At 40.0% G+C, this 27958-nt stretch overlaps 1 protein-coding gene across 6 annotated transcripts in view; it reads left to right on the top strand.

Moving 5' to 3' along the window:
• The window catches only part of pitpnm3 (PITPNM family member 3), a 110523-nt gene that overhangs the window by 70815 nt on the left and 11750 nt on the right, over nt 1–27958 (top strand). For 5 of the 6 annotated variants that reach the window (XR_014868756.1, XR_014868754.1, XR_014868753.1 and 2 more), the window contains exons 6-13: nt 4657–4846; nt 7847–7969; nt 8475–8656; nt 12888–13045; nt 13275–13445; nt 20999–21199; nt 21350–21498; nt 25911–26027. Coding sequence is in view for 1 of the 6 variants with exons in the window: in XM_085131005.1 (XP_084987131.1) it covers nt 4657–4846; nt 7847–7969; nt 8475–8656; nt 12888–13045; nt 13275–13445; nt 20999–21199; nt 21350–21498; nt 25911–26027 (1291 nt within the window). In the remaining 5 variants the exon portion in view is untranslated. The remainder of the gene's footprint in view (nt 1–4656; nt 4847–7846; nt 7970–8474; nt 8657–12887; nt 13046–13274; nt 13446–20998; nt 21200–21349; nt 21499–25910; nt 26028–27958) is intronic. The other variant, XR_014868757.1, reaches the window with a different exon arrangement.

Genomic DNA, 27958 nt, shown 5'->3' with positions numbered 1-27958 from the left:
AATGCTGCTGCTCGTGAGTGCATGACTCATGAATTTAAATGATGATGGAAGAAACGTCACAGCGACATGAGGCACGCTCGTCTGTCAGTCAGGGAGATGCTGGTGCGTCGCTTTTGAGGAGCAAAAAGCCTCCCAAGTGGTACATTTGAACTATCAGCCATCTCATTGCTGTTTGATTGATGCCAAGTTCGTCATTCCTGTGGTCTGCTATATTACATTAGGCTCTTAATTAGGAGTCTGAATCCACCACTATACTGAACTGTAAAATCCAGATGACAAAGATTGGAAAGGAAATCAAATTATTTTCATGATAGAGCCAATAAATACAGATCGGATTTAGATGGTCTGATAGCGAAACCCTGTTTCAAAGCACATGTTTGTCTTAAAAAAGATTGTAGTAATTGCTTGACATGAATTAGAATAATGGATGTTGTGCAGAGAATAACCTGCAGCCTTCAAGGATGTTTTTATAAAATAGAGAAGAGTCTGGTTCATGCGCATACAAACAAATCCTATTTGTGCACTCTTTCTAATGTAAAACGGTGGCTGTTCCATGGTATTAATACTAACAAGCGCTTGCATAATCAAGTAATTATACAACACAAATAATGAGTGTCTCACCTGACATTTGTGGAGCAGTGCAGCAGGTGTAAAACCTCTGTTCCTGTCGTGTGACTTGTGAAACCTCTTCAGAGGTAGAGTTGTGTTTGGAATATTAATCGCAGGGGTTTTTTTTGCATTTCTCCAAAAGCAAGTGTGTTTTGTGAGTGTATGAGAGGAACATCTGTTAACCAGACTTTAATAAGATCAGGACCCCACAAGGCTTGGACCAAACCCACAGTGGTACTTAGCTGGGATGTTGGGAATTCTTTTCTCTCAGCTCCAAAGCTCAATACACAAGCAGTGGATAAAAAATTTATGTTGATTCAATTTATGAGGTGACCTAATGTTTATTTTTAGTTCTTCTTCTACTTCTTCTTTTTTTGGACAACAAGCCTTGCTCCTGAGTAATATCCTGACATTTCTGTGCTGCAGTTGCCTGAACTGAATATTTCACAGCAGCCTCTGTAGAGGGAGTGACACTGTTGTTATGCAGATGGCTACACCATTCCAGCAACAGCGAATACATTACAAAGGATTTTGTTCTTTTTCTCCCCTCTATCGTTCTCTCTCTTTTCTCTCTCTCTTTTTTTTACAATCTGCATGAAAGCAGCTTGAGGTGTTGAATCACTGTCAGAAAGCTGCCCCAAGAGCAGAGTTCATACACTGCAGGGTGAATAGTCTTCGAAGATCTGCTGTCAGTTACACATCAGAGTGGAAAAGTGCTATTAGCAAAACCTCTGGAAACATAACAGGTAAAACACACAAGCACTGATTTAGTTCTATAACTTGTAAATTGTAAGAAAGAAAACCCCTGACAACTCCAGTCACTTTCCTTCACACAGCGCTGTCACATTTTTCTGTACATCTACTCAGCAATATTGTTGTTGGGCATGAATTTGGAAGATGTATAGTGTTTTGTGGAACTCTTTAAAATCTGACAAACTACTCTTCTTTGAGTTATAATATATATAAGTTCAAACATGGCAATTATATTGTGAGCAAAGCTGTTACAAAGGCAAATGTAAGGGACGCCTCACTTGCAGGCAGTTGGTTTTCACTGTATCTGACTTTACTCGTAGATCGTGTGAACTGTTAGCAGTCATAATTTGCAGACATTTCAATGGGTGTGGCAACTCTGGTCAGTTGCTGAATATCAGGCAGGAAGATGCATTTCTTTTCTGGTTTCATCTTCTACTCTGCCGATTAGATGTTTTCAACTTTTCATGAAAAACAAGAACTTCCATTTTTATCAAAATGCATTGAATTTTTAATTTGTTTACCTTGTGCATCTAAATAAGAGCACGCCAGAGTTCTCAATAACAATAAAAGCTGTATGCATATTTTGTCATGTAGCTAGGAGGAGTAGGAGTTAAGCTAAGAGAAGTTCACGGTTCAAATCTGGTTTACGCTACATATACAAATACACTGGTTTTATTTGATTGAAATATTCTTAGTTTGCAACACATAATTCCCCCTATCCATCACAGAGGTGATTCTGAAGTCATTGTTTGTGTGACACCTTGTGGCAAATGGCTTTAAGATTGTATTTTTGTTCCTCTCATATTCCTCTTTTTTTTTCTCAGCTGTGCCTACTCGATATTTAATGTGAACTTAAAATGACTTAATGTGAACTTGACTTGCCAAATAAGGAGAAAGGGCTCAATAGGGGGTATTTCAACACCAATCAGGGGCACATCTGTGGTTTTTCTTGTGAAACTCTTGTGTTGTGCGCATTGTTTATGCGGCTTTATAAGCAGAGAATGAAGGGATTTTTGCAACAAGCAAACCAATTTACCGACAGTTTCTTTTTTTAAAATCAAGCTGAATAAGTGTGCTTGATGTGACAATGAGAATTGTGGAGGTGGCTTTATCCACTGTATATGTGACTGGCTGACAGCTGAATGCTGTGTTGCTGGAAGCCCAGGACTCACATGGATTGCTCTTGCTGCAGATACACGCACCCAACACTTTATTAGGAACAGCTTCCTAGTACTGGACTATACTTCCTTTTGTCTTCAGATCTGCTGTAAGTCTTTGTGACAGATTCAATGAGGTACTGGAAATAGTCCTCAGGGATTTTGGTCCATATTGACATGATGCTGCAGATTTGTCAGCTGCACATCCCACAGGTAGATGGGTGGATTGAGATCGGTTTACTATGAAGGTCATTTAAGAACAATTAACAGATCATATATATATCATATTCAAGGAAGCAGTTTGATATTATTAGAGTTTTTTTTTTATTTATCATGGTGCATTATCCCGCTAGAAGAAGCTTCCAGAACATGGACATACCTTTGTTGTAGTGGTTATGTGAGTTACTGTTTCTGTCCCATTAGCTCAAAGCAGTGTGGCCAGTCTCCTCTGACCTCTGGCATCAAAAAGGTATTTTTTTTCCCTGCCAATTACTAAGTATTTTCTCTTTTTTGGATCTCTTTAAACCCTGGAGATGGTTGTGCAGGAAAATCCCAGTCCATCATCAGTTTCTGAAATACTCTGTCGAGCCTGTCTGGCGCCAGAAACCATGCCATGTTTAACATCACTTAAATAATATTTCAACATCCTGATGTACAGTTTGAACTGTACATCAGAATTCACCCATTCAGTCCATAATACCGATACTATGTGTGTTCATTTTGGATTAATTGTCCAAAAACTGCACAATAACGCAAACCAATGTTAAATTAAGCATTTATCTTATAAATTCAGTGTATGAGTTTCAAGCTGAGTTTCAAAGAGCTAAATTTCTCTATCTAAATCTTAAATAAAATAGTTAAGTAAGCTAGTGTAACTGTTAACACGTGAAAGATCGCTGGTTTGAAACTGGGCATGGTTGTAGAAGGACATCTGGTGTAAGAATCTGCCTAATAAAATATGCAGACATCATGGGAGCGTAAAGCTAAATATATCACAAATGTGTGTCAAAGCTTGTAAAAAACTGTTTACCGATTTACAGGACCGAAAATCTGTAGTGGCTGGATTAAACAGTGATAACATTATAATTGATACCTGTATCTCAGTAGAGCAATTGCATGCACCCAAAAACTGTTGTCAAAAATGTAATGAAAACTTAAAAAGAAAAAAAAAAACACAACTTAAACTTCTGTGAAGTATCAGTGGTTGCTGATAGAATTTCAGCCTTGGTGTGGCATTGGTGGTTCTTTCTGTAATCAGAGCAGCTGATGGATGGTGGCAGAAGTGCAGCTCAAGGAGACAGTGCAGGGCAATGCCATCTTTTACTGTTTCCCCACGCTGTCACAAAAAGTGTTCCGTCTGATCTGTGTGTGCACGCACGCACACACACACACGCACGCTCAGTAAAAATGCACACTCTGCTCTCATTGCTGTAGCTGTTTGTTTACATAATTTTTATTTCTAGAGATCACATTCTTCTACCTCTCACCTTGCCTGCCTACACAAACACATAACCACACACAAATGCATTTATGCCTACACAAGCTTTGTGGAAAAACCTGGGCTAAATTCAGATATCGTGTGCCATGAATGGATGTGGAATAATCACATAACACTGGAGGAACTTTTCTTGATGATGCTTTGATTTTAGACATCGTTAACTTCTTTGTTTTTTAATCTTTTTTGTTCATTTATTCTTACATGACAAGGAGATAAACACGGCTGCTATAAGAAGCATCTTCATCCCTACAGTGTATATAAATTATTCGTATACCCTCTCCTATATCTATAGTCCAGATAAGACAAAACTAAGTTGTGTTTAAGCTGTCAAAAATCAGCTAGGCTGTCCTTGAGGCCCGTCATGAAGCAGAAACAAACAGTGACAAATAGAAGACAGGTCACTGAGCTCCAAAAGACTTCATCAGTCTTGATTTTTTTTCAGGCCTCCCCCAAACATCAAAACCTCAGCAAAAAAAGGGGTTCTCTACATTAAAAAAAATCCATTATGCTGGTGTTTTACAAAGTGGTAAAAAAACCTTTTAAGGTATGAAATAATAATGAAATCTTCCTTCTTGCTCTTCATCCATCTATTCCTCTTTAAATTCTTCCTTCCTGTCCTCCTACCATCACCCCTTCCAGTCTCAACCCCTACAGCTATGATGAGAGCTGTGTGTCCAGCAGCGTAGACCACCTGCCTCTTGCTGCCCTTCCCCTCCTCGCCATTGTCTCTCCACGCTACCAGGATGCTGTGGCGACCGTCATTGACCGGGCCAACCAAGTCTATCGCAGTTTCCTGCAGTCAGAAGACGGTCAAGGGTTCAGCGGTCAGGTCTGTAGTACCTTATTCTATTTAGAAAAGCGTTGAGAGGCGAGGGGAACTGCTACTCTCTTGTCTCTCATCATTTAGTAATGGGCTTTAGGCCCTTTAATGGAAGTCAATGGAGCAAAGATTGCTTTTGAGTGGGCTTTCTAATGTGTGGAAACTGTGGCCGCTCAGACCCTCAGAGAGCACCAGATCTTGAATGTTTATTGGACCACATTTTCCTCTTTTAGTTATACATAACAGCTTACAAGTCTCTTAGTCATGGGCTGCATCTCATAATGGGGAAATAATCTGTGAGAACGCTGTTCACAGTGGACCTGAATTCACACACTGGATTTGGGCCCTTAAATGTCAAATATGTGAACTATTTTAAATGTAGTTACAATTCAGTTCTTCAAGCACTATATGATAAAAAATTGAAAATGCTCAGGACTTCATGGTGCATGACAAATAGTAAATACATGTAGCTAATGGTCAATGCCATCTACATTAACAGTCAGTATCCTCAAAACAGTGCAAGGACCATTATGATAAAGATAGTGATGTCAATGCCTGTTAATCTTTGATTTGTGTGTGTGTGTCAATACTAGGGATGGGTACCGGTGTCCAGTGCCATGATGGCACCGGTTCTGACATAAACGGTAGTAACCAGACCGAAAAGCAGCGCACATTTCGGTGCTTTATTTCGGTGCTTTTTTTTCCTGAGCTGTGATACACTTTAGATTCTAGCCAATCATTTTACGTTTCCGAGGATAGTAGGCGGGGCCAGGTACGTAAGTTCTTTTAGAGAATGAGCTACAGATTAAAAATGCCCAAGGCGAAGCAGTCAAAAGTCTGGCTGTACTTCACAGCAAAATATGCAAACTCAGCAGCCTGCAACAAGTGCTTTAAGCTGATACTGTGACACTGTCAAAGGAGGTAACACCTCGAATCCGATGAAACACCTGGCGACGCATAGCGCTTTTTTTTTAAAGCCGTATTTGATAGCTTGCTGCGAGACCTCACACCGTGCACATCTACTGCGGGTGTGGTGCCTGTTATCGGACCCGGAGCCCTGCTAGTGTAGCAGAAATGATGATGGCAGCAGCAGCCGTTCTTCTCTGCGTGAGTAGCTTCATGTTGTTCATGTGTAATTTACGTTGAGTAGGCTAACCACGTTATTACATTAATGCATGTAAGGTGAACTAGCAAACACTGTCATAGTTACATGCGGCTGTCTTCTTGTTTGATGGCAGATACTCCCTTCACCCTGGCCAAAAAGGCTAAAATGACCAAAGAAAAAGTGGAAAACAGCTAAACATGAGAGGTTTTTGGACAAAGTTTATGTTTTTTCCATTGTTTAAGCACTGCTTCCAGCCAAGAGTGATACCATATATGCCCCATAGCTGCAGAAAAGGCTAACATTGTTATCTTTTTACAAAAAAAACAGCTAAACATGAGAGGTTTTTGGACCAATTTTGTGTTCTCCATTCTTTAAGCACCGGTTTGAGCGCCGTTTAAGCACCGGCACCGTTTCAAAAGTACCGGTTTGGCACCGGTATCGGATAAAACCTAAACGATACCCATCCCTAGTCAATACTGTATGCTGCAGGATGTTGTTGATGTTGTGTTTAAGCTCATAATTTATTCTACTCCTGCTTTATGTCTAAAACTGCCCGGCATCCTTTCTCAGTATTTTCTCTCCTAGTAATTACTATTGTTGTAATTACCAAGTTCCAACACTGCATATTTTTAACATCATTAGACTGATGCAAATATAAACATGACTTGATGTGTGCAGTTTAATTCTGCAGACTAATTGCAATGTCTTGAACTCCAAAAGACACTGAAAACAAGCATTGGTAAAACTGATGCATTCAGTGATACAGAAGGAAAGTGCAAGGATATTTGTGTGACAAGTATTACTGCTTGGTGCTGAGCCAGATGCTACTTTTGTAGTCACAGAATTGCCTAAATACTGGTTAATTGACAAGAAAAAAAGACGTATTACCTAAACTCACACAAAAAAACAAAACAAAAACAAATTCAAAGTGTGTCCAGATTTTTGACTGGGAGTACATAAACTAACCAATTTGCTGACAAAAGGACTTCATGGCAGCCCGATTAGCAAAAACCTATTTATTGGCCGACGGATCCTAAAATACAAGACCAAAGGCAGACTAACAGAAACTGAATTAAAAAAAATAATACAGAGAGATGCAAACAAACCCTAAGATAATAATGGAGGAGGATAAGCCTACATGTAAATGGCCTGTATTTGTATAGCGCTTTTCCCTGATTACCTCATGTACATATGAGGTAATCAGGGAACAGGAAACAGGAGGGCGATGAGAGTCAGCCAAGCTTAATCTAGACAGTGAGGCAAGTGAGGTTGTGAACTCAAAAAAAGATGCAACTAACCAGAGACAACTATGCAAGAAAGTAAAGCAGGAAATGAAAGACTAGCAGAACTGAAACAAACTAATGTAACTGGAGACATTCTAGTTGTCCAAATTCCCAACATACCTGAGTGAGAATTATAACTTGGATGGGCCTCTAATTATTGCATAAACTGTATCTTTGAGAATGCTTTTCTTGTAAAGGTTTTCTCCATAAAAAATATTTGGGCAATGCAATACCCAAGGGAAATTGAGGAGTTGCTCACAGAAGTGAAACAGCTGCAGAATAATGCTGTACAGCAACTTTTTTAAATTTTTATTTTATTAGCTTTTACCTGCTATTATTATCATAACAACATTTATTATTGCTGTCCACTGATAAATGTACTACATAATTACAAAACACTAAAATTCCTCGCATACTAACTTTTACTAATGGCATACTGTGGCAGTTATTCTGTGGTACCTACAATATTCTGTTTGCATACAATAAGAAACTAAGACAAAGTCAGCGTCATGCCCTCTAGTTCCAGTAACATATGTTGTTTTCTAAATTCATTGCTCCAGTTCTACTATCACTGAGTGAATCTCATGTAGTGGGTCTCTATATCATATATTTTCTGTGCAGGTTTGCCTGATGGGCGACTGTGTGGGTGGTGTTCTGTGCTTTGACGCTTTGTGCTTCAGCAACCACCAGAGGCCTGGCAGCCCCAACAACAGCAGCAGGAACAATAGCACTGAGAGCCTGAAGGTAGGGACACAGACACTGATGATGCACAGGAAAGACTATTACCGTCTAATGAAACAAAACACTTTCTGGACATGTATGATAATAAACATCCAAATGACATACCTGTGTTTTCCTGGGCTTTCGTCATACATTTGGGTCAACATTTATACTCCATGCTGGATTTCAAGGGGATCTGAATATTCCTGAGGACTAGAGTTCCTGCAGTGTGCATGTAACATATTCATCATGACATTTGTGCTGAACTGACATCCTGAAGCAGCTTGTTATTTCCCTGTTCTACGCCTTGCATGATCCCAGCCTTGTACTCCCTCCCTCCTCTCAGCCCTATTTTTCCATTAAGATCCCCTCACATCTAATAGACTCACTCTTGCAGACAGTTTTCTCCTCCTCCATTTAACTGTTCACCTGGGAAAACAGATCAAGTCCCATCATGTTATGTGTAATTTCTGGGGTGTGACCACTGTCGTGACTTGAGGTCTTATAGTAGGTTGCATGTTTTTCTCAGGATAACTCGGGCCTGCTGGGGGAGTCCAGCTCGGGTTTGAGCTCTAGCAAGAGGCTGAGCAAAAGCAACATTGACATCTCTGCTCCCAACGAAGGCCAGAGCGGCCCACCACTCAGCCGTAAACAGAGCGACTCTTATGATGGAGACACCTCATCCACTGGCCAGCACAGCTTTTTCTCCAGGTGAAACAGGATAAAAGAACTTAACCCACAACTAAAGAAATTAAGTGTCTTTAATAAAGTGAAACCAAGTGTGTTTTTAAGATAGTATCTATTAGTATTAGATTGTAGGTAATGTTGAAAATGGACAGGCCCTTTTTGACTTGCTGTTTTCTTTTGCATCATTTTTTCAATAAATTAGCAATTTAATCCCTAGTTTTCTTTATTTATTTTCATAACATTCATCAATACTGTGATATTAAAAATAATACACCATAAAAGATGATTTTATTCATTGTTCAACATCTGTATCTGCTGAGCAGCCATTGTTGATCAGCAATGTTACATTACAGCTTTATATGATGAACGAGATGTTGTGTGCTGGCCCTCTTCCAGGTTTGTCTGAAATACTTTGCCCTGTGTCCCTGCTCTGTATCAATATTTACAGCTTGACTGCACATCCTCTCTACCTGTCTATAGTCTGCTGGACTATAAATAGCCCGTTTGTACCTCTGCCAGCCAGTTTGTGATGGAGACTGAGAACTGCGGGTGAATATGACTGGGGCCTGAAAGGGGAACGACTGCCATGTTGACTTAGTTCAAGCAACCAGTGTTCCCATTGCATATTACATGCTCTACCAGGCTTACACCATTAAGCAGACACACTGAAAATAGGATCTCATCAATTCACAGTTATGCCACATAGTTCACATCAATGGCCCTTCTCACTTTTTGCTTCGACACTCCTGATTAAGCTCCTCGCCTGGGTCTGCCTTTTTTTTCCCTACAGTCACCATGAGGGCTTATTAAATCTCCTCTTGCATGGATATTATTCCTCAATTGAGAATTGCCTTTTTGATGTCTCTCACCCTGTAGTTTGCAATATTCCTGACTAAAAATTGCCCTTGAGATAATGCACAAATGATCACGACATTTCTCACGTGGAAACCCAGGAGGGTGTGCTATGCTTACCATTTATTTTACCATAGATGTCTCTGTTTGTTTGGATCAGTTTCAATGATATGTAGACAGACACAATTTCCAACAAAAAAAGCACCAAAACACATTGTTAACATGTGTAAATCTTATTTATTCAAACTACTCAGAAAAAGATGAGATTATGTGAAGATTGCTTGGAGAATGGCTGGCTAGCCCATCACAGAATCAGAGGTGCTTTAGCTTGATGTGAAGGCATCAGTGTCAGATCTGTTTAGTACAGTAATGACACAGCATGCGTTCATTACTCATTAGGTCTCATAAAATGTCAACCATTCACACAAAAACACCACCACAAATGGGATGTGTGTGAGATTTGTCTTGTATACTGACAATAATGTCGACTTCAATGAGAAATAAAAAAAAAGGATGGGACAGCCACTAAACAACAAGAACAATGTTTCACTTCCTACAAAAACAGGGCCAAATAACACTTATTGAGCTATAGCACACTCCAGCATCTTATGGACAGCAGAAATAAATTTAACATGAAAATGTATTTAAACAATATATATTCAGTGTTTTAGTCATCCAAATCCCAAGGGTACCTCTGCTGTGTAAACAATTCTCAATGAATCACACACAAACAAGAGTGCTTTCTTTTAATTTTCAGGAATTCTTTTCTGTAGCAATGAATTTTCTTTCAAACAAAGACAAAGTGAAGATGTGGATGTGGTGTAGTTCACTAATGTGTGTGCAGAAATGTTAGAAATTTGCACAAAACGTTTCAATGAATTTGCACGTTTCATCTTTAGGCCCACTGATCATTGAAATCTCTTTGCAAACTGCCACACTCCATCTCTTACGTTTGCAAAGAGTTGTAACATGGATTCAATTCAATTCAGTTTTATTTATACAGCACCAAATCACAACAACAATCGCCTCAAGGCGCTTTATATTGTAAGGCCGACCTTACGATAATACATACAGACAAAAACCCAACAATCATATGACCCCCTATCAACAAGCACTTCGGCGACAGTGGAAAGGAAAAACTCCCTTTTAACGGGAAGAAACCTCCAGCAGAACCAGGCTCAGGTTGCTGGTGAGGGGAGGAAGAATAAAAGCAATAAAACTCACTGCACATGGCAAACAATTTGAATGGAAGTCATGATATCCAGCAAGTATGGCTATTAATTAGTTTTTTAATACCATTAATTATTTTACAGATTTTTAGGATATCCAGTAATATAGAGTTCATTTAGCTGAGTGATGCATTTACATTTTAGACGGGCATGCTTTGTGTCCAGATGTTTGCAAGGCAGTTCGAATTTATATTTGCAAATTCAGGTAAAAAAAAAACTATTAATGAATCCATGACTCATATGTGAGTTGTTCTTCTGCACATTTTAAATACAGATTTGTGTGTATTGTTTGTGAATGAAGTCAATTGTGTGTGTGTGTGTGTGTGTGTGTGTGTGTGTGCGTGAAGACAAAAGCTAAAAATAGAATCAGAAAGCAATCAAAGCACTATTGATTTGGCTTTTAAGGATGGCTGGAGACTGTTGGCTAATCCGTCCTCTTTGTGTAGGACTTGATGGGAAATGTTGGCTTGCTGGTAAGCAAATGGATCTCGTCATTCAGCAGCAGTGGGTTCTGTCTGAGACCAACTCGGCTGTTCAAACAACTGTCAGTGTGATGCAGACTGTGAAGACCGGGTGAAAAGCTGCTCTGGCTGAGTCATTTAGGCCCAGGGCTTGCAACAACCCCAGAATGTTAAAACATGCAAGCCTACATTTAAATATGGACAAAGAAAAAGGATCACAAGTCAACTGCTCCAACATTCTGCTCCAACTGTTCACCATAAGAGATTTTGGATTACCTCTACTTTCGTTTAAAATGTTGTCTTATTGCACATGTAACGCTGCTACACTGCCAGCTTTTGTCATCATGTTAGCTGAATCCTGCACACACATGCCAGAATCTGTATCAAAATGATCTTTTTGTATTAATTTCCTACTTGCTCATATTTTTCATGGAAAGCAGAGATGTTAAAAGTGATGAATGCACCTTAATCTGTGTTAAGAGGGTGAAGCGTTCGTTTGAATGTTATGTACACACCAGCGATGGACTTAATCATTTCCGTAACATTTTCACATTTTCCATTTAGCTACTGTGAATCATGAGCACTATCTTAATTCAGTAACATTTTTTGCCAAAGAAGAGCTTGTGAATTAGTGCATGTGAGCGTGAAGATAGCATGGTGATTTAATTTAGTTCAGTTTATTTTGGAACCAAATAACAGGAAAAGTCATCTCAGGGCACTTTACGTATTGAGGCGGAGACCTTATATTAATTTAGATACGACAATTCCCTTTGAGCGGGACATTTGCTGACAGTAGGCAGTAAACTCTCTTTTAATAGGAAGGAGCCTCAGGCTTTGGAAAGGGGGACCATCTGCCCTGCATCTGAGGAAGGGCGAGAAACCCCCCTACACATAAATAGAAACATGTCATAGTAAATATGTTTTTTCTGCATTTTTTAAGGGGATTAAAGGCTTGTAAGCACTTGTAAAAGTGTCCTCTTTAATATTTTTCTCTTGCATCAGAATTAAATGTGTGGATACAGTGAACAATATGTTTTATGAGAAAAAAAATATAGAAATATAAAATACCTGAGTCTTATAAGTCCTCTATATAAAATACAAGTGTGTACTTTGACTAACATTTTTCTTATTTATTTTCTGTATGAGAATAAGCACTGAGCATGTTTGGTTATTCGGGCAAGTAGCCAGAGATCAGAAACAAACACCTATAAATGGAAGCATGTGCAGAAAGACAGAGGAAAGAGAGGGAAATGGAAAAACTACAGGTGAGAGAAGGGCATACACTGCACACCTTTGGACTCTTAGACCATGGAACCAGTTAGTAGGGGAAAAAAAGCTTGGTGGTGTTGATGGAGCTAAATCAGGCAGACAAATTGGGCTGCACTACATCATTCACATGTAACATGTCTTTCTGTTTTCGAGTGGTATAACAAACGCTCCCTCCCAATTTGACGGCCCATTCAAGCTATAAATTTCCCAACTCCCCCTCTGAGATGTCAGTGCTGCTCCATCACTGTTTGCTGTTTCAACCCCGTCCACCAACCGAGCATTTAGCATTAAGTGCTGGGGGGATGTTTACTCCTCGCTCCCCAGTTTCTGCATATTCAAATCCTAGATGTCAGAACTCTAATTTTTGTCTTGTACTGAATTATGTTAAATGAGAGTTGCCTGTATGAATGATGTATATTATGTCTGTTTTTTTTAAACTTCCAGTTTGATGAAGGAGGGCACAGAGGTGCGTGGCGGCAGTAGTACTAGTCTGGTGTTGAACCCAGGCAGATTTGACTTTGAGGTATCGGACTGCTTCCTGCTGGGCTGCCCGCTGGGCCTAGTGTTGGCCATGAGACGCACTGTGCTGCCCGCTGTTCAAGGTAAGAAGGAGAAACAATGCAAAACATGTATTTAAGTACTGTAGTTTTAAATTTAATACAATCAATATGTTGTTTTTCTATGAAAATGTTGTAACAAAGTTTACACTGGGTTAGGGTAAACTGATTTTCACTTTGCTTTTATCACTCCACTTATCCAAAGGGCTCGCTTGACTCAGGTTGAAATCATTTCTTATGGTCATGCTTGTCATTTGTGTTTTCTGACCCTCAGTGAGCCAGCTTCGTCCAGCCTGCTCTCAGATTTTCAACCTGTTTTACCCCTCGGATCCTTCAGCTTCTAGACTGGAGCCGCTACTGCAGCCTCTCTTCCACAAGTTGCCACCCTTTGCTGTGCCACGCTACCAACGCTACCCTCTTGGAGATGGACGTTCGGTGCTCATAGGTAGGCCGAGTGATTTAAGCCTGGAAATCAATTTGCTGATATGGGAGGACTGCTGCTCCTGAATATTTCATTGCTTAATCCATTTTCTCATTTCTAATTTTATGAAATCTGGTTTGAATTCTGTTACTCTGACTGGATTACAGGTGTAGACTGCCTACCGAGAGACTAAGTGACTTAGCAGTGTGAGTTCTCCCATTTACATTTATACAGGATACAGAGAGCCTTGATCCCATCTGTGTGTTTTTGTCCTATAGAGGCAGAACCGAAATTGCCCCCTAAAGCCTGTGGTTCAAGTAATTATACTTTATCTTCTTGTGGTGGAGTACCATTGGCTTTACACTTCTCTCTGAGGATCAGTCACAGTATGTGAGGTAGTCAGCTGTTAGATCTGGCACAGCACTGCTGTAATCTCTCTGGGATTCTTGGTTGTAGGGACTCCATAATGAGTCCCTGATTTATTTGGTGCATGTTTTAGCCCACTCTTGGGACATAAAGCTTCTCTCTCAACAGCAGTTATGATGCATCGTCTGGTTCCCCTTTCTCTCCATCCACCTACATTACTGAGAGAAAGTAGGACAAGGACTGATCGCTTGTTTTAACAGCCTACGGGAAGAGATATGAAGATAAGGCTTTGTGGGTTGGTGTGAGACTTTAGAAAATTGTATACCCTGCTATTGAAGTGCAAGCTTTAGAAATATGCTGAACTAAGAGCAGATTTGTCAGTCGTGTCTACTCAGTTATGGGGAAAATTAATTTCCATTTTGCTTTCAACTATCCTTTTTTATTAGAAACCCTAAAGTGGTATACTACTGAGAAAGAGAAGAGCAGAAACTGTTTATTTAGAACCAGACATGCATGTAATTTTATCAGTTTCTGTGTCACACTTGTTTCCCCTTTAGAAAAGCTGGGACACGAGTGAACAAAAAATAATTTTGTGCACAAACAGAGATGATGTACATGTTTGTTTATGATTTTTGACAAATATTTGACGAAATGCTCATTACACTAAAATAAAAATCAACAAGTGTGACTCACACCAGTCTTGTTGCACATATGAGATGGCAGTCAAAAATTGGCTGCCCTGCCTGTCATAGTTTTGGGTTTCTGTTTCTGTTATTTCCTGTTTTAATTTTGAGATTCCTTTTTAAAAAATTGCTTTATGTTTTTGAAGATTGTTCTGCTGCACCGCTGTACAGTTAGCTCATTACTCACCCAGCATACATACTCTCCAATTACCTTTGCTTCTTTTGGCTACAGCCTGTTGATTGAAGGCTGGAACTTCAATGCAGCTGTCCTCTCTGTGGGTCCTTTCCTGTGAGAAGTTGCATGTCAGGCAACAAAAAATAAATAAACAAAGACTTCAGCATTGTTGTATTTCATTAAAAACAGGAATAAGCTATTAGAAACTGTCATGGCTGTATGCATGCAGGCAGGGATGGAGGACCCAAATACAGACTCAAAAAGGGCAGATGTGAGCTTTAACAGCTTTATTGCTGGACACAAACTGAACTAAACCGAGAGACACAAACGTAAGCTAAGGCAAGGGAGACAGAACACACCGCTTGGTGAGGGTACGACGCGACGACAAGTAGGAGCAGACATGGACACTAAATACACACACTCGGTAACAAGGAAGTGGCGCACAGGAGGGAGACACACCCGAATCTAATTGGCCAAGATGAGACAAGGGAAGCAAGACAGAATACACTAACCTGAGACACGGACCTTCAAATTAAAACAGGAAACACATAGACAGAACTTACAGACACAGACTCGTGATACTGATACATCAGGAACATAAGGACAGGGACAACTAGACAGGAAAGGTGGGACCAGGGCAGGTACAGAGACACCGACCAGACACTAAACAGAGGGAGCACTGAGCACAGGAACCGAAACCTAAGAGATAGAAACACCAAACAGAAATCAAATCCTAATATGCATGAAGCAAGATGAAACCAAAGACTAAGAATAAAAACTAACAATGCAAAATCCAAAACACTGGGTCACTGACCTAGGACCATGACAGAAACACCACAAATAAGCAAATTTTTAGCACTTTAGTTACTATATGTTACATATAAGAATAATGTTTCCCATATCACTCTACTGCATGCTAAAGCATTTTTTGAATAGTGAGCAGATTTCTCTGAGCACTTATTGCTATCCAAGTAATTAGTGAGAAATTTGGTTATTTTTTTCATTTCCTGTAAGGAGGGTTCAGTTATGTAACAGAAACCTCCGAGTGTCAATGGGGAATGCTTAACACAGAACCATGTAGGGTTATTCTTTGTTTGAAATGAATCTAATTAGCTAAACTACTGTATCTAATCCTGGAGCAGTCATTGAAGCAGTCATTAGATCATTGAATCATTTGTTGTTTAAACATGGACTCATGGCTGATTCTTCAATGAGACCTATGTAAAGGGAATATCTGACACATGCTTGAACCCCTGAGATCTTTTTTTCCTTTTCTTTAAAAAAAATGTAATTGCATCCAGCTGGTCACAAATGGAGATGCTTGACGCCTCTTAGAGCCAGAAGTGCTGATAAAGGTGATGAAGTGTAAAAAGCACACAGACAGCACCGGCTTGCAGCTACAGTGGGTTTTAATTAGAGGTCTGCATCCCTGTTCTTTTGATCAGACTTGGAAGCTCTCAAATTGCGATGTGTGTTAAATCAAAAACCATAGACAGGTACAGGCGCACAGAAGTTACAGCGGCGCTCACATTACCCATTTCCTGCTCTGTAATATGGTAATTAGTTGTTATAAAGGCATGGAGAGCCAATCAAATCAGGCTCCTGTGGGTATGACTTTGACATCTACACCCGCCAACAGTAGAGCTTTTATTATGATGAATGCTGCTAATATACAGAGAATGGGCCCTCTTGTTATTGATTTCCAGCAACAGCCCAATGGGAAATATGATCATCCAAACAGCAAATGCAAAAGGAATTATAATAATCCTTATCAGTATTAATGGCACGGCTAATGGCGTTTTAATGTAAAAGGTTGACGGCAGTATATTTTAGCTCACCATAAATGTATTTGTTAATCAGATGTTCAGTATGGAGGCTGAGAGCGCTGCAGTGGCTGAGTGGGTTGAAAGTCCCTTTTCATGTCTTTTTGTGACAACGACTTTCTAAGGATCATCCTCCCTCACTTGCAAAGTCATCTGTTCATCCTTTCTTTTACCAGTCATTCTTCACACTTATTGAAAATTCCTTCTATGTAAATACTGGTAATTTAATCAAACCTCTGTTTGCTCTTATTGCTTTAACTTAGGCACACACAGACATGCATATAAGCAGGTGGGGAAGAAAAGCTGGAAAATGTATGTCCCCTTCCATCTCCATTTTTCCTGGCAGCTCTAGCAGATTTTTATGACCCTCTTCTTCCTCAGCACGCATCTTTGGTGGTTTGGTGAATGCGCATGTTTCAGAAAATGACGCCAGAGTCAGTGCCGCCCCCTCCTTTTCTGCCTCTCTTTGCTCATTGTGCTGTGAAAGAAAGATAGGGCTGTGCAATTGTTCGATAGACTGAAAGAGAGGAAGGTTCCTCTGAGAGGCTTAGGGCAGGTCTCATTAATGAAAGCAGGATGTTGAGTGTATCTGCATTTGTGCGTGCTTACTTTGAACACTTTTGTTATGGGGACAGTGGAGGTAAAGCTTCACAAGATCCCCCCCCCCCCCCCCCCCCCCCCCCCCATAACATTTTACAGTGATGTTTAAGTTTGAAAATGATTAGGTTTGATTGGGTTTACAGCAGGAGTACTGCAGTGAAACTTGAATCAATGTGATGTCCTCAGTTTAAATACAACTGTGTCTGTATGAGTGATAAAGTAGCGACAGGAAGTACAGGAAGGAATTTTTTTCTTTCAAATTATTGAAGTGAAAATAGAGCACTACCACTATAAAACACAAGGTGTATGGGTTTTTGTGTGATATTGATGTACAGCTTTGGAACATTTCATTTAAACAAAATTTATGCCCCTCAAATAATAGATTTAAACCAACTGTCTGATTACTGTTTAGATCTTGGCCTCTTGTGATTAGCACCAGGTCACTGACAGAAAATCCTTTGGTGTGCTGAGGAGAATTCATATGGAGTCCTACTCCTGTACTGTCACGGTTCTGGGTCAGTTTGACCCAGTATTTTTAGTTGTCATGTTTTGGTGTGTTTTTGCATTTTGGATTCTTTTCTTATGATGATTACGAATCTATGTTTCAGTTATTCTCGTTTAGGGAGTCGTTCGTAGGTTTTGTGTTCTCATGTTTTTTGCAGGTTTAGTTCAAGTTCCATGTGTCATTTTCTGTCTGTCTCTCAGTGTCGAGTCTGCGTCTTTGTGTGATGGTTTCTTGTTCCTGTTTTATTGTGAAGGTCTGCGTCTCATGGGAGTGTGTTCAGTTTTACCGCTTGTCTCGTCTCGTTGATTACTCCCAGCTGTGTCCCCCACCTGTGTGTAGTCTCCCTGTGTTTCTCTGTGTGCATTTAAGTCGCGTCTTCTGTCTTTGTAGTTGCTGGTCCGTCTGTGTATCCACCGTGCTCCTTTTGTGTGTTCTCCCTGCTGTCCGTCGTCATTCTCCGCTGCTCATCCTCCTTCATGTTCAGGTCCTGGTTTGTGTTCACTAGCTTTCTCAGTTTAGATAGCCTTCTGTTCCGTTTGCCGTTTGTCTATTTTTATTTTGTGTTCAATAAACCACCTCACCTTCATGAGTGCCTGCGACTGGATCCTCCTTTAATATTTCCACACGGCGAGTAGAGTGAGCCGTGGACATGTACAGTATGGGTAGATATTGGATATTTCCAAGGCCTAATGCTCAGTCATGAAGTAAAAAAAACAGAATTTTAATGGGCTGGAAACAGAAGTCGTAATGGTGCAAAAGTCTGTGGAGTAGCTCTAGCTGCAGGTAGAGCAGGTTATATACTAATTTGTTATCTACTAAAGGGTTAGTGCTCCAGTCGGCATGCCAACGTATCCTTGGGCAAGGAGATATAAAGTGCTAGGCATAGGAAAAGAACTGTGTTACTGGGTGAATGTTGTATATTTAACACAAAGTTTAAAAAAATCTACAACTCCAGGGAAACAAACGAGCACCACACTGGGAAAGCACTTAGATGCTCAAGACTGAAGGGAGACATGAGAGAGCTAATCAGGGGGATGGACATAGCTGGGTGATGAGAGACAGATGAGGATAATCAGACAATCAATGGGAGGGCGTCAACTTAAAATCAGACACAGATTCTAATAACAATGAGTTGTGTTTGGGGAAACAAACAACTCTCACAGAAATGAGGAAACACAACAATACTGTGAGTGAACGAGCTAACGTGAAGATAGCACAGTATATGTACTCTGACAAAACAAGGGCCAAGAAATGACAAAAAAACTGAAAGTGCAAACAACACAGTGTAGGAGGACAGGTATGAAGGTAAATATGTGTTTTTTTCCCTACAGGTTCTCACATTTATTCTACAAGCGCTCACATTTTGCAATTCATTTAACTTCATAGGCTCTACCATAAAATAACAACATAAATCGATAAAAAATGAAACTCTAGTTAGAATAAGATGAACTGAAGACGGGAATAAAACCTATATAAATGATAAACAAAAGCTGGGACTCGAAAACAAAGAGCGATACTGAAAAAGAACTCGAAGCAGCAATCAAAATACAAAAACTGGAATAACAATGAAACTCAAGCACTAGAACAAAAGAACAGAACCCTAGGAATGTGACATTTAGCCGTTTTTGTTTTGCAGTTTTTACTGAGTTGGGGACCGATAATGAAAGATTGCTCTCCACAGCAAACTAAAGATTAAATCCCACTCGTTGTGGTCCTAGATAGAATCGGGTGTTAGATAACAATCCTGTTTTTGAATCGTTGTGTCATCCCCAGTACATATCCTTAAAAAAAAAAAAGATTGCCATAAGTAAAAACAATGTCCAGTAATGTGAACTGCAAAGATTTGAGTAGTTATCTGTTAAAAGACTGCATGTTCAAACAAATGCAGGACCCCACATGCTCATCACCACACAAATGTGTTTATGTAACACAGCATTGAAGTTATATTTTAATCTGGTAGACTTCATTTAAAACACCCCTAAAATACTGAACAGTTACATTTTTCCCTTCTCATCTAAAAATGTCTTTTCTTCCCACATATATTCGCATAACACAGACCTGTGACACAGAAAATTTGGCAATCAGATGCCCGGCACTGATAAGTACAGAGTATGTGTCAGATTTCTTCATCATCTTCATCTTCCTAACAGACCGAATGTGGACTATTCTTTGCCTCGACTGCGGGGATTTGTTAACCACCGCTGATTCTCCCCCATGTTTCTGAGAACCGCAGTTAATCTGTATTCTGCTGCAGTTGCTCATCCTTCTCAAACCAAACAGGCAACATGGGACTTCATCTGCTGGCATATTTATAGCCATTCGAACAGCAGCGAAAGGGTTAACGTGAGAATAACAAGCTGTGAAACAACCTGAAAATTCTGGATAATGACTTTGACACATCACAGCCATTTGCAGATACTGAATAGAGGCAGGCATCCACAATGTCCACAGATGTTTATCTGTAATGTTAATGTTTACGTTTGGCACAAGTAGAAGTAAACTGACAGAAGAAACTGTGAAGGGTATGCTGTATCCGAAGCGCCGATCAAAGACCAGCCCAGACACGATGTGTTCTGATTAGCATTTGTTCTCAGGAGAGAAAGAGAGATAGAAAAGTAATGGTGGGTTTGTAGTTGCCATTCTACTTTCATAAAAAATGGCTTCGCTAATGGGATAATCAGTACTCTCAAGAGATAAAAAAGTTTTATAGTATAGGTCAGAGCAGAAAACATCAAGGGAGCATTCTCAAACAAAGAGATGAGCCTTTCGCTGTTTTTCTTTTGCTGCTGTTGTTCAGCTTGTCAGAGAATATTCTCAGGTAGAAGCTCTGTTACATTCAGCGTCAATCTCCTTCTGTCCTGAATCTTTTATAGCTGTTAAGATAAATGTGCTAATGAACAGAGCTGATAGGCCTTTGCCTCTCTGCTGTCTGAATTAATAACCATATGATGCTTTTTCTTTTAGGGTCTGTGAGAGAAAACTGTTATGTTTGGGATGTCTAGTGAAACGAGGTCTCTGGGATCTTCAGTATTAAGACAGAACAAATAGGAAAATGCAGTGTAGAGTCTTGCTGGGGGAAACGAGGAACCCAACCTGATAAATTATTCTACTTGTCTGCAGGAACCAACAGCAAGATGCTTTCTGGCTCCCAAAGCTAATGCCAAATACAGTCTAATAAATTGATTCAAACCCACAGAGTGTGGAAGAAGCTTTTCATCTGTTATCACACTTATACATAGTGCTTGTCTTTGTTTTGCTTTATAAAATGCAAAGCAAGTCAATACACAGCAAGAACCTGGCTTATTAGGCAAATAGCAGCATTGATTTAAAGATTCAGACCAGTCAATTGTTGTAATCAAAGCATTTCCTTTCTTCTTCCCTCTCCATTTGTTCTTGTATTTTCACTTACCCCCCTCCCTCTATAGCAGACAGTATCCAAAGTCATCCAAATGTGTTTTTGGAAGGTGAGCAAACTCACGGAGGGCCGACTTCGCAGCAGTCCTCTGAGACCGACACTGAAGGAGGAGGAGGAGGAGAAGAGGGGGGGCGTAGAGCCAGTGTGACCAGTGTGGAAAGTGAAATGTCGATTTGCTCCATGGGCCAACTTGGAAACACCATCGCTAACAGTGAGTGGGAGGAAAACAAAGAGACAGAAAGGCCACGCCGTCGTCTTTCATTTGTCTTCTGGAGATTAATTCAAGTTGATGAGCTTTCACAGCTTTTAAAGTGACCTCAGATCCCCCATCTAAGTATGAGGATGTGTGTTTATGTTTCAGTTTCCAGTAGTTGGTGGGGCTCCAAGAGGCTGGACTATGCTCTGTACTGCCCTGATGTGCTGACTGCGTTTCCAACAGTGGCTCTGCCTCACCTTTTTCACGCCTCCTACTGGGAGTCCACTGACGTGGCAGCTTTTGTTCTTCGGCAGGTGAGAGAGCCTTACTAATAGCAGTATTGTTTTCGCCACAGCATATTTAATAAACTAGTGTTCTCGAAAATGGCTGTTTTTGCTGCTCAAATTGAAGACTAACTAAATCCTGCAGCTCACTTATACCCTTAATCACAGCTTTGATCTGGACATGATCACTAGATGAGGTATGCTTTTTGTTTTCGTTGGATTCTTTGAGCTTCTGATGATATTTTCAATCTTATTGTCACTCATTCCCTGCAAAGGATGAAATATAAATTGTCTATTAGAACAAACAAATCAGATAAATAAAGAACCACCATCATTTTTTAAAAATACAAACACATCATCCACCTATCCATCCTCGTTCTGTCTATGTACACACTTACTGTTTCCAAAGGAAATTAGATGGGAAATTGCTGCCAGTTCCTTTTCAAATCATTGCATTCTGTTTTTATTTGCGACTCTTTTTTGGAATTGTGGTTGTATTATATCATAATATGTAAAATGACAGAGGCTGTACTGTCTTTTTACCTAACTGTATTTAAATATCTAAAAGTGTCATCCACTGGACTCTTTCTGAGAGATGCACCAAAAACAAGTTCAGCTCTCAAACGCAGTTCAATATAGCAACAAAAACAACGATAAAGGTGTGGGAGGTAGGACATGGAGATAATGAGCAGAGGTGTCAAGTTGGAAACAGTGTATCTTAACATTATAAGAATAAACTGTGGTGTTTTTAGACTCATGCACTGGCATTTCATGCAGTGTGCTTAAAACAATAAACTGTCTTGTTCTCTACATAACAGGACAAAAGAGAAAGGGTTTATTAATGTAAAACATTTCATACAATGTGTAATTCAAAGAGCATACAATGACTTGACCTATTTGTCACACTAGGAGATAGTCCATCCATCCGTTTTCTTAACTCTTTAAAACCGGTCAGAGCGGGCACGCTCCGTTTTGCGCAACTACTTTTAAATCCTTGTAGAACTGCAACCACGTAAGCTAGCGCATCATTTTTTTTGCATATGAAACCGGAGGAGTTGTACTTACATCTTATGCCATCAGCTTGTCCTCGGTCACGGTTTCCTTCCACATATAGCTTTGCAAAAACTGCATAAAAAGCACTTGCAGGAACACAAACATAATATTCCAGAAACACGCTTTGCCGATCCGATCAGCTGTTTGTAACACTTCCTACGTCCATCAGCGTGAACTATCGCATGTCCGCCATGTCCTGCCCGAAAGCGGAAGTGACGTCATTTTCGCGGAAATGTAGTTTTTACCATCAGGGCCTCATGAGCCTATACTGGTGTTTTTAAAAGTTATGTTTGACTTTATGACTTTCTGTGTCGTTTCTGGGATGCTTAGGACTCATATTGCACTGCTGGAAATAGTTTATTTTGATGCATATGCTGCTTTTTTGCAAATTTGCACTATAATATTTATTTTCGTTTTTCCTGCAGTATATAAAAATTGGTGTATTTCAAAAATAAAACTATGAAGACACTCAAAATAAATTTCCTGTGGTGGGAAACTATTTTGTGCAACTTTTTTGTATTTACAGTTTTGAGGGATAAGCCTCTTAAATTTCTCTAACTAGAAATATATGTTAAAAAAACAAAAACGATTTTCAATTTTTTTGTAGTTTATTGCACTTTCTTGCAATTTATGTAATTACTATTTACTTAATGCATACATATTATTAACATTTGGGCTATAATGGTTGTATTGATGTATAGCAACTTGAAATGCTCCCAAAAATGGCACTACAGCATGTAAAAATATAATATAAGCGCTGGCGGACTTGGTTCTATGGTAGGTCTTAAAGGGTTAACCACTCATCCAATTCAGGGTCACGTGGATCGCCTGAATACTATCCCGGCTGTCACAGGCCAAGAGGAGGGCTGCACCCTGGAGAGGTCACCTGTCTATCACAAGGCTAATTCAGAACGCAGAGAATCGTTCGCGCTCAGACTAGCAGAGACGAAGAAAAAAGTTCAGCTGTACTGTAAATGGGAGCGTGCTTCACTGTAATTGAATGGATGGCATGTGAGGAACTCAGCCATTTGAGTTTGATCTGATTCCAAAAGTCCACAACCAGTCAAACTTCACATTTTTGTCCAGAATATGAAACTCTGTTCAGCATATGTTGTAGATGCTGCCTAACTTTTCAGCTGTCAGCATGACATCATGAAATAGGACTCTCTAAAGGACTCTCTTTTACACACACACACACACACACACACACACACACACACACACACACACACACACACACGATGTGCAAAACAAGGCAAAGTTACACTTTATGTGCTTGATCTTATGTGAAGCTGTTCAGGATTCATCTGACCCATCACAGCTGAGCCTCTGACAAACTGAAACCCTTTTATCAAGCTTGCTCTTTGATATGCCAAAAATATGGACATGTCTGATTTTGTGGTTTAGTCTGCTTTATAAATAAATTCAATAAGCATATGACTGAAATCTACAAAAGAAAATGTATGTGTGCTGCCAACTCTTTGGTTAGGATTTCAAAAGTCTGCAAATATGTTCTCAGCTTAGGCACAGCTGTAGCCATTTCCATATTACCAGCCTCAACTTTAATTAGTCATACGGACCCATCATTTGATCAGGAGAGTCTTAACATGCTGGCAGTATATATTTCTAGCACTAAAGCTGGAATTAAGCAATGAACCTTGACAAGGTTTATGCCACATTTTGCCCTCTGAACTGCCCATAAAAATGTTATGGGCAGTTCAGCTTTAACCTATGATAACAAGGATAAGGAGAATCTGTAACTCCTCAGATACCAATGAACACTATGCCAGTAAATACATTTGAAAAACATCAGTTTAATCACATTATTTCTTATGAAAAACTTCTAGAAACACTGGCACTCTTTTAAAACAGATGATTAGAAAGCAGAGCTTCCATAGGGAAAAGAAATCTTTTCGTGTTGGCTCGATCTGCTATGTGTTGTCTTTGTGAGACGGTGGAGAGGATTTAGAGATGCACAAAGTAAACAAAGCTTTATTGAAGTCATTAGGAATTTAATAAACCTTGGCGTACAGCATCATTTGTGCTGCAGAATATTTACAATTTGTAACAGAATGTAAAAGTTGTGTGAAAAGTCATTTATTAGACTTTCTGTTGCTGTCTTTATGGAAACTCTCTCTTGATGTTTAGGCCACCTGGTCAAAAATGATAAGCAGAGCCTCAGTCCAGCAATATGCAGTAATTCTCTACAAAACTGTGAATTAGAAACATGAAAGGCTTTAGATGCACTGTTCGTCAGTAGGGATGGGTATCGTTTAGGTTTTATCCGATACCGGTGCCAAACCGGTACTTTTGAAACGGTGCCAGTGCTTAAACGGTGCTCAAACCGGTGCTTAAAGAATGGAGAACACAAAATTGGTCCAAAAACCTCATGTTCAGCTGTTTTTTTTGTAAAAAAGATAACAATGTTAGCCTTTTCTGCAGCTATGGGGCAAATATGGTATCACTCTTGACTGGAAGCAGTGCTTAAACAATGGAAAAAACACAAACTTTGTCCAAAAACCTCTCATGTTTAGCTGTTTCCCACTTTTTCTTTGGTCATTTTAGCCTTTTTGGCCAGGGTGAAGGGAGTATCTGCCATCAAACAAGAAGACAGCCGCATGTAACTACGATGGTGTTTGCTAGTTCACCTTACATGCATTAATGTAATAACGTGGTTAGCCTACTCAACGTAAATTACACACGAACAACATTAAGCTACTCACGCAAAGAAGAACGGCTGCTGCTGCCGTCATCATCCGTCATTATTTCTGCTACACTGGCAGGGCTACGGCTACACCCGCAGTAGATGTGCACGGTGTGAGGTCTCGCAGCAAGCTATCAAATACGGCGCATTTCTCGGCTTTAAAAAAAACCCGCTATGCGTTGCCAGGTGTTTCATTGGATTTGAGGTGTTACCTCCTTTGCACAGTATCACAGTATCAGCTTAAAGCACTTGTTGCAGGCTGCTTAGTTTGCATATTTTGCTGTGAAGTACAGCCAGACTTTTGACCGCTTTGCCTTTTTTAAGGCATTTTTAATCTGTAGCTCTGCTCTAAAAGAACGTACGTACCTGGACCCGCCTACTATCCTCAGAAACGTAAAATGATTGGCTAGAATCTAAAGTGTATCACAGCTCAGGAAAAAAAAAGCACCAAAAAAAAGCACCAAAATAAAGCACCGAAATGTGCGCTGCTTTTCGGTCTGGTTACTACCGTTTATGTCAGAACCGGTGCCATCATGGCACCGGATACCGGTACCCATCCCTATTCGTCAGTATATCAGCTAACAGTAATGCCACTATCACAGTAGTGGCATTACTGTTAAACAAACCTGTGTTATCTTATGGAATTGCCTGTTCTTATTTTAAATATTTTTGTATTCATTAACAGCTCATGCGATGTGACTGCATAAAGGCAAAGGAAGCAGACAACTTGGACTCGGCTCCTTTCTCACCCTCTGGTCCCCGTGAGAAGTGGCTTAGAAGGAGGACACATGTCAAACTAAGGGTAAAAAATTAAAATCCCCCCTTTTTTTGGATGTATATACTTTAATACCAGATTAACATGATGTTCAGTGTTTTGGGAATCAAGAATTGGCTGACTAAAAAGATGATCTTAGAGTCTAGTTAAAAGGCTTTTTCAGCTGTGGCTGACACTGGCAAAGACTGTAGACGTGTAGAGTGGTAGGCAGGGTTGGCAAGCTGTCAAATCAATCAGCAGACAGAGTTGACACAGGTTTGGCTGGCTCACACAGGAAACCTAGGGCGCAAAGATAGCAGGTTAGCAAACTAGCGATCAGAGCAAGAGTTCGGGAAACGAGAAAGGCTCCCCTCTACCACAACAATTAAATGAACAATCTGCGAGCTAGTGTATATATACTGCAGGGTGTTGATTAGGTGATGAGCCTCAGGTTTGCCAGCCAGAAATCCGCTGGTTAAGAGATTGGCTGTGCCTTTAAGGCATGGACCAACGATGGCATGTTGATCCAAATTAAAAAAGAAAAATTAAATGCCTTTGTTTGCAACAACTTTGTTCGATTGCAAGATGCAGATGAAGTGACACAAAAAGGGTGTAAAAGTTCTAAGTAGACAAAATCTGATTTCAGTCATCTTTCCCTAATTTGTAACATGCACTTAATCAGGGTTAAAATACGGGTACTACAGACGGCTGAAGCTGTAGTAGTTAAGTCTTTGACCTCCATGAATGGTCTGAAGCTGGAAAAATCTTAAAATACTCCCACACATTCACCTTGAATCACTGATACAGGCAGACGCACACAATTGCTCGATGTTCCTGAACCCTGCCGAGTAGAATAATCAAGGTCACATCGCTATCCCTTTTCTAAAAACACAAAATGACTGCTTGCTTTTCATGAGGCTATAAATAGAACTGAATAGCCAGAGTGCCATGGAGACATAACTATATTTGAGTTTGAAGGTTTTCTTTTTCTCGGTGTCGTCTTGTTCATGCCTCACCTCAGCTAAGTGATGTGATTCTTATGTTAGTGCTGAAAGCAGTTGCCCCCGTCCTGGATACGAGTCGGTACGTGTAGATTTAAAGCAGCCCCATGCCGATTTAGTCTGGGCGCAGCCAGATGATCTGTTTCAGGGCGATGCTATTTGGAGAGATTTGGCAACTATTTCAAAGGTTTCTTGCTGTGGTAAGAGGCCTTTGTCACACCTGGAGAGGGACCACTACTGTGGCAATTGTTTCTTGTGTTGCTTCTCGTGTGCTACTCTTTAACAGGCAGGTGTCTGACTCACTAACTCGTGTCCTCCATAGTTTTGTCTGTGAGTTGATGGTGTCATTAGCCACAAGTTGCTTGTTCGTATTGTTTTCACATATTCCACACAGAGTTCATGACACAAAAAATAAATCTATGCTGAGCCATGTGATGCACTCAACTCACATAGCTGCAGGCTGGGACCTTGTTAAACTGTATGCTGGTGCATGTACATGCACAGGTATGCACATATATATTTACATGTTCTCTCTCTGCATTGCCATCACAGGATGAGTAAGTGATGCCTCTTGCTGGCAGACAATTAACTGTTGACAAAGCTAATGCGGGATAGCAGCTGGAAACATTGGACTTCGTTGTTAGATGTCACATCCTTTAAATCAATTATCATTAGCCGATGTGGTGAGACGGTAAAGCACAACAACAACATGGTTGATCACATTAGCATTTAGCTGTATTTGTCATGTGCCAATGCTCCATTATCTTTCACTGAGTGTTGTCAATAAACAGCAGAACACTTTCAAGTAAACGAAATGTCATCTGAGCCTCTTAATCCCGATGAAACAACCGCAGTAAACAACGATTGAGTTAATAAATTTATCGTCGCTGCTGCTTTTGTTTGCACGTGTGGCTGTACACCTGTGATATTTTATTTATAGAAGTTGACCCCTTTGATAATTTATTTTTGATCAATTAT

The sequence above is a fragment of the Neolamprologus multifasciatus genome, chromosome 14, assembly GCF_963576455.1.
Source record: "Neolamprologus multifasciatus chromosome 14, fNeoMul1.2, whole genome shotgun sequence".
In the NCBI taxonomy this organism is placed as follows: domain Eukaryota; kingdom Metazoa; phylum Chordata; class Actinopteri; order Cichliformes; family Cichlidae; genus Neolamprologus; species Neolamprologus multifasciatus.
Note: the sequence above shows the minus strand (reverse complement) of the source record. Positions and strands in the feature narration are given on the sequence as shown.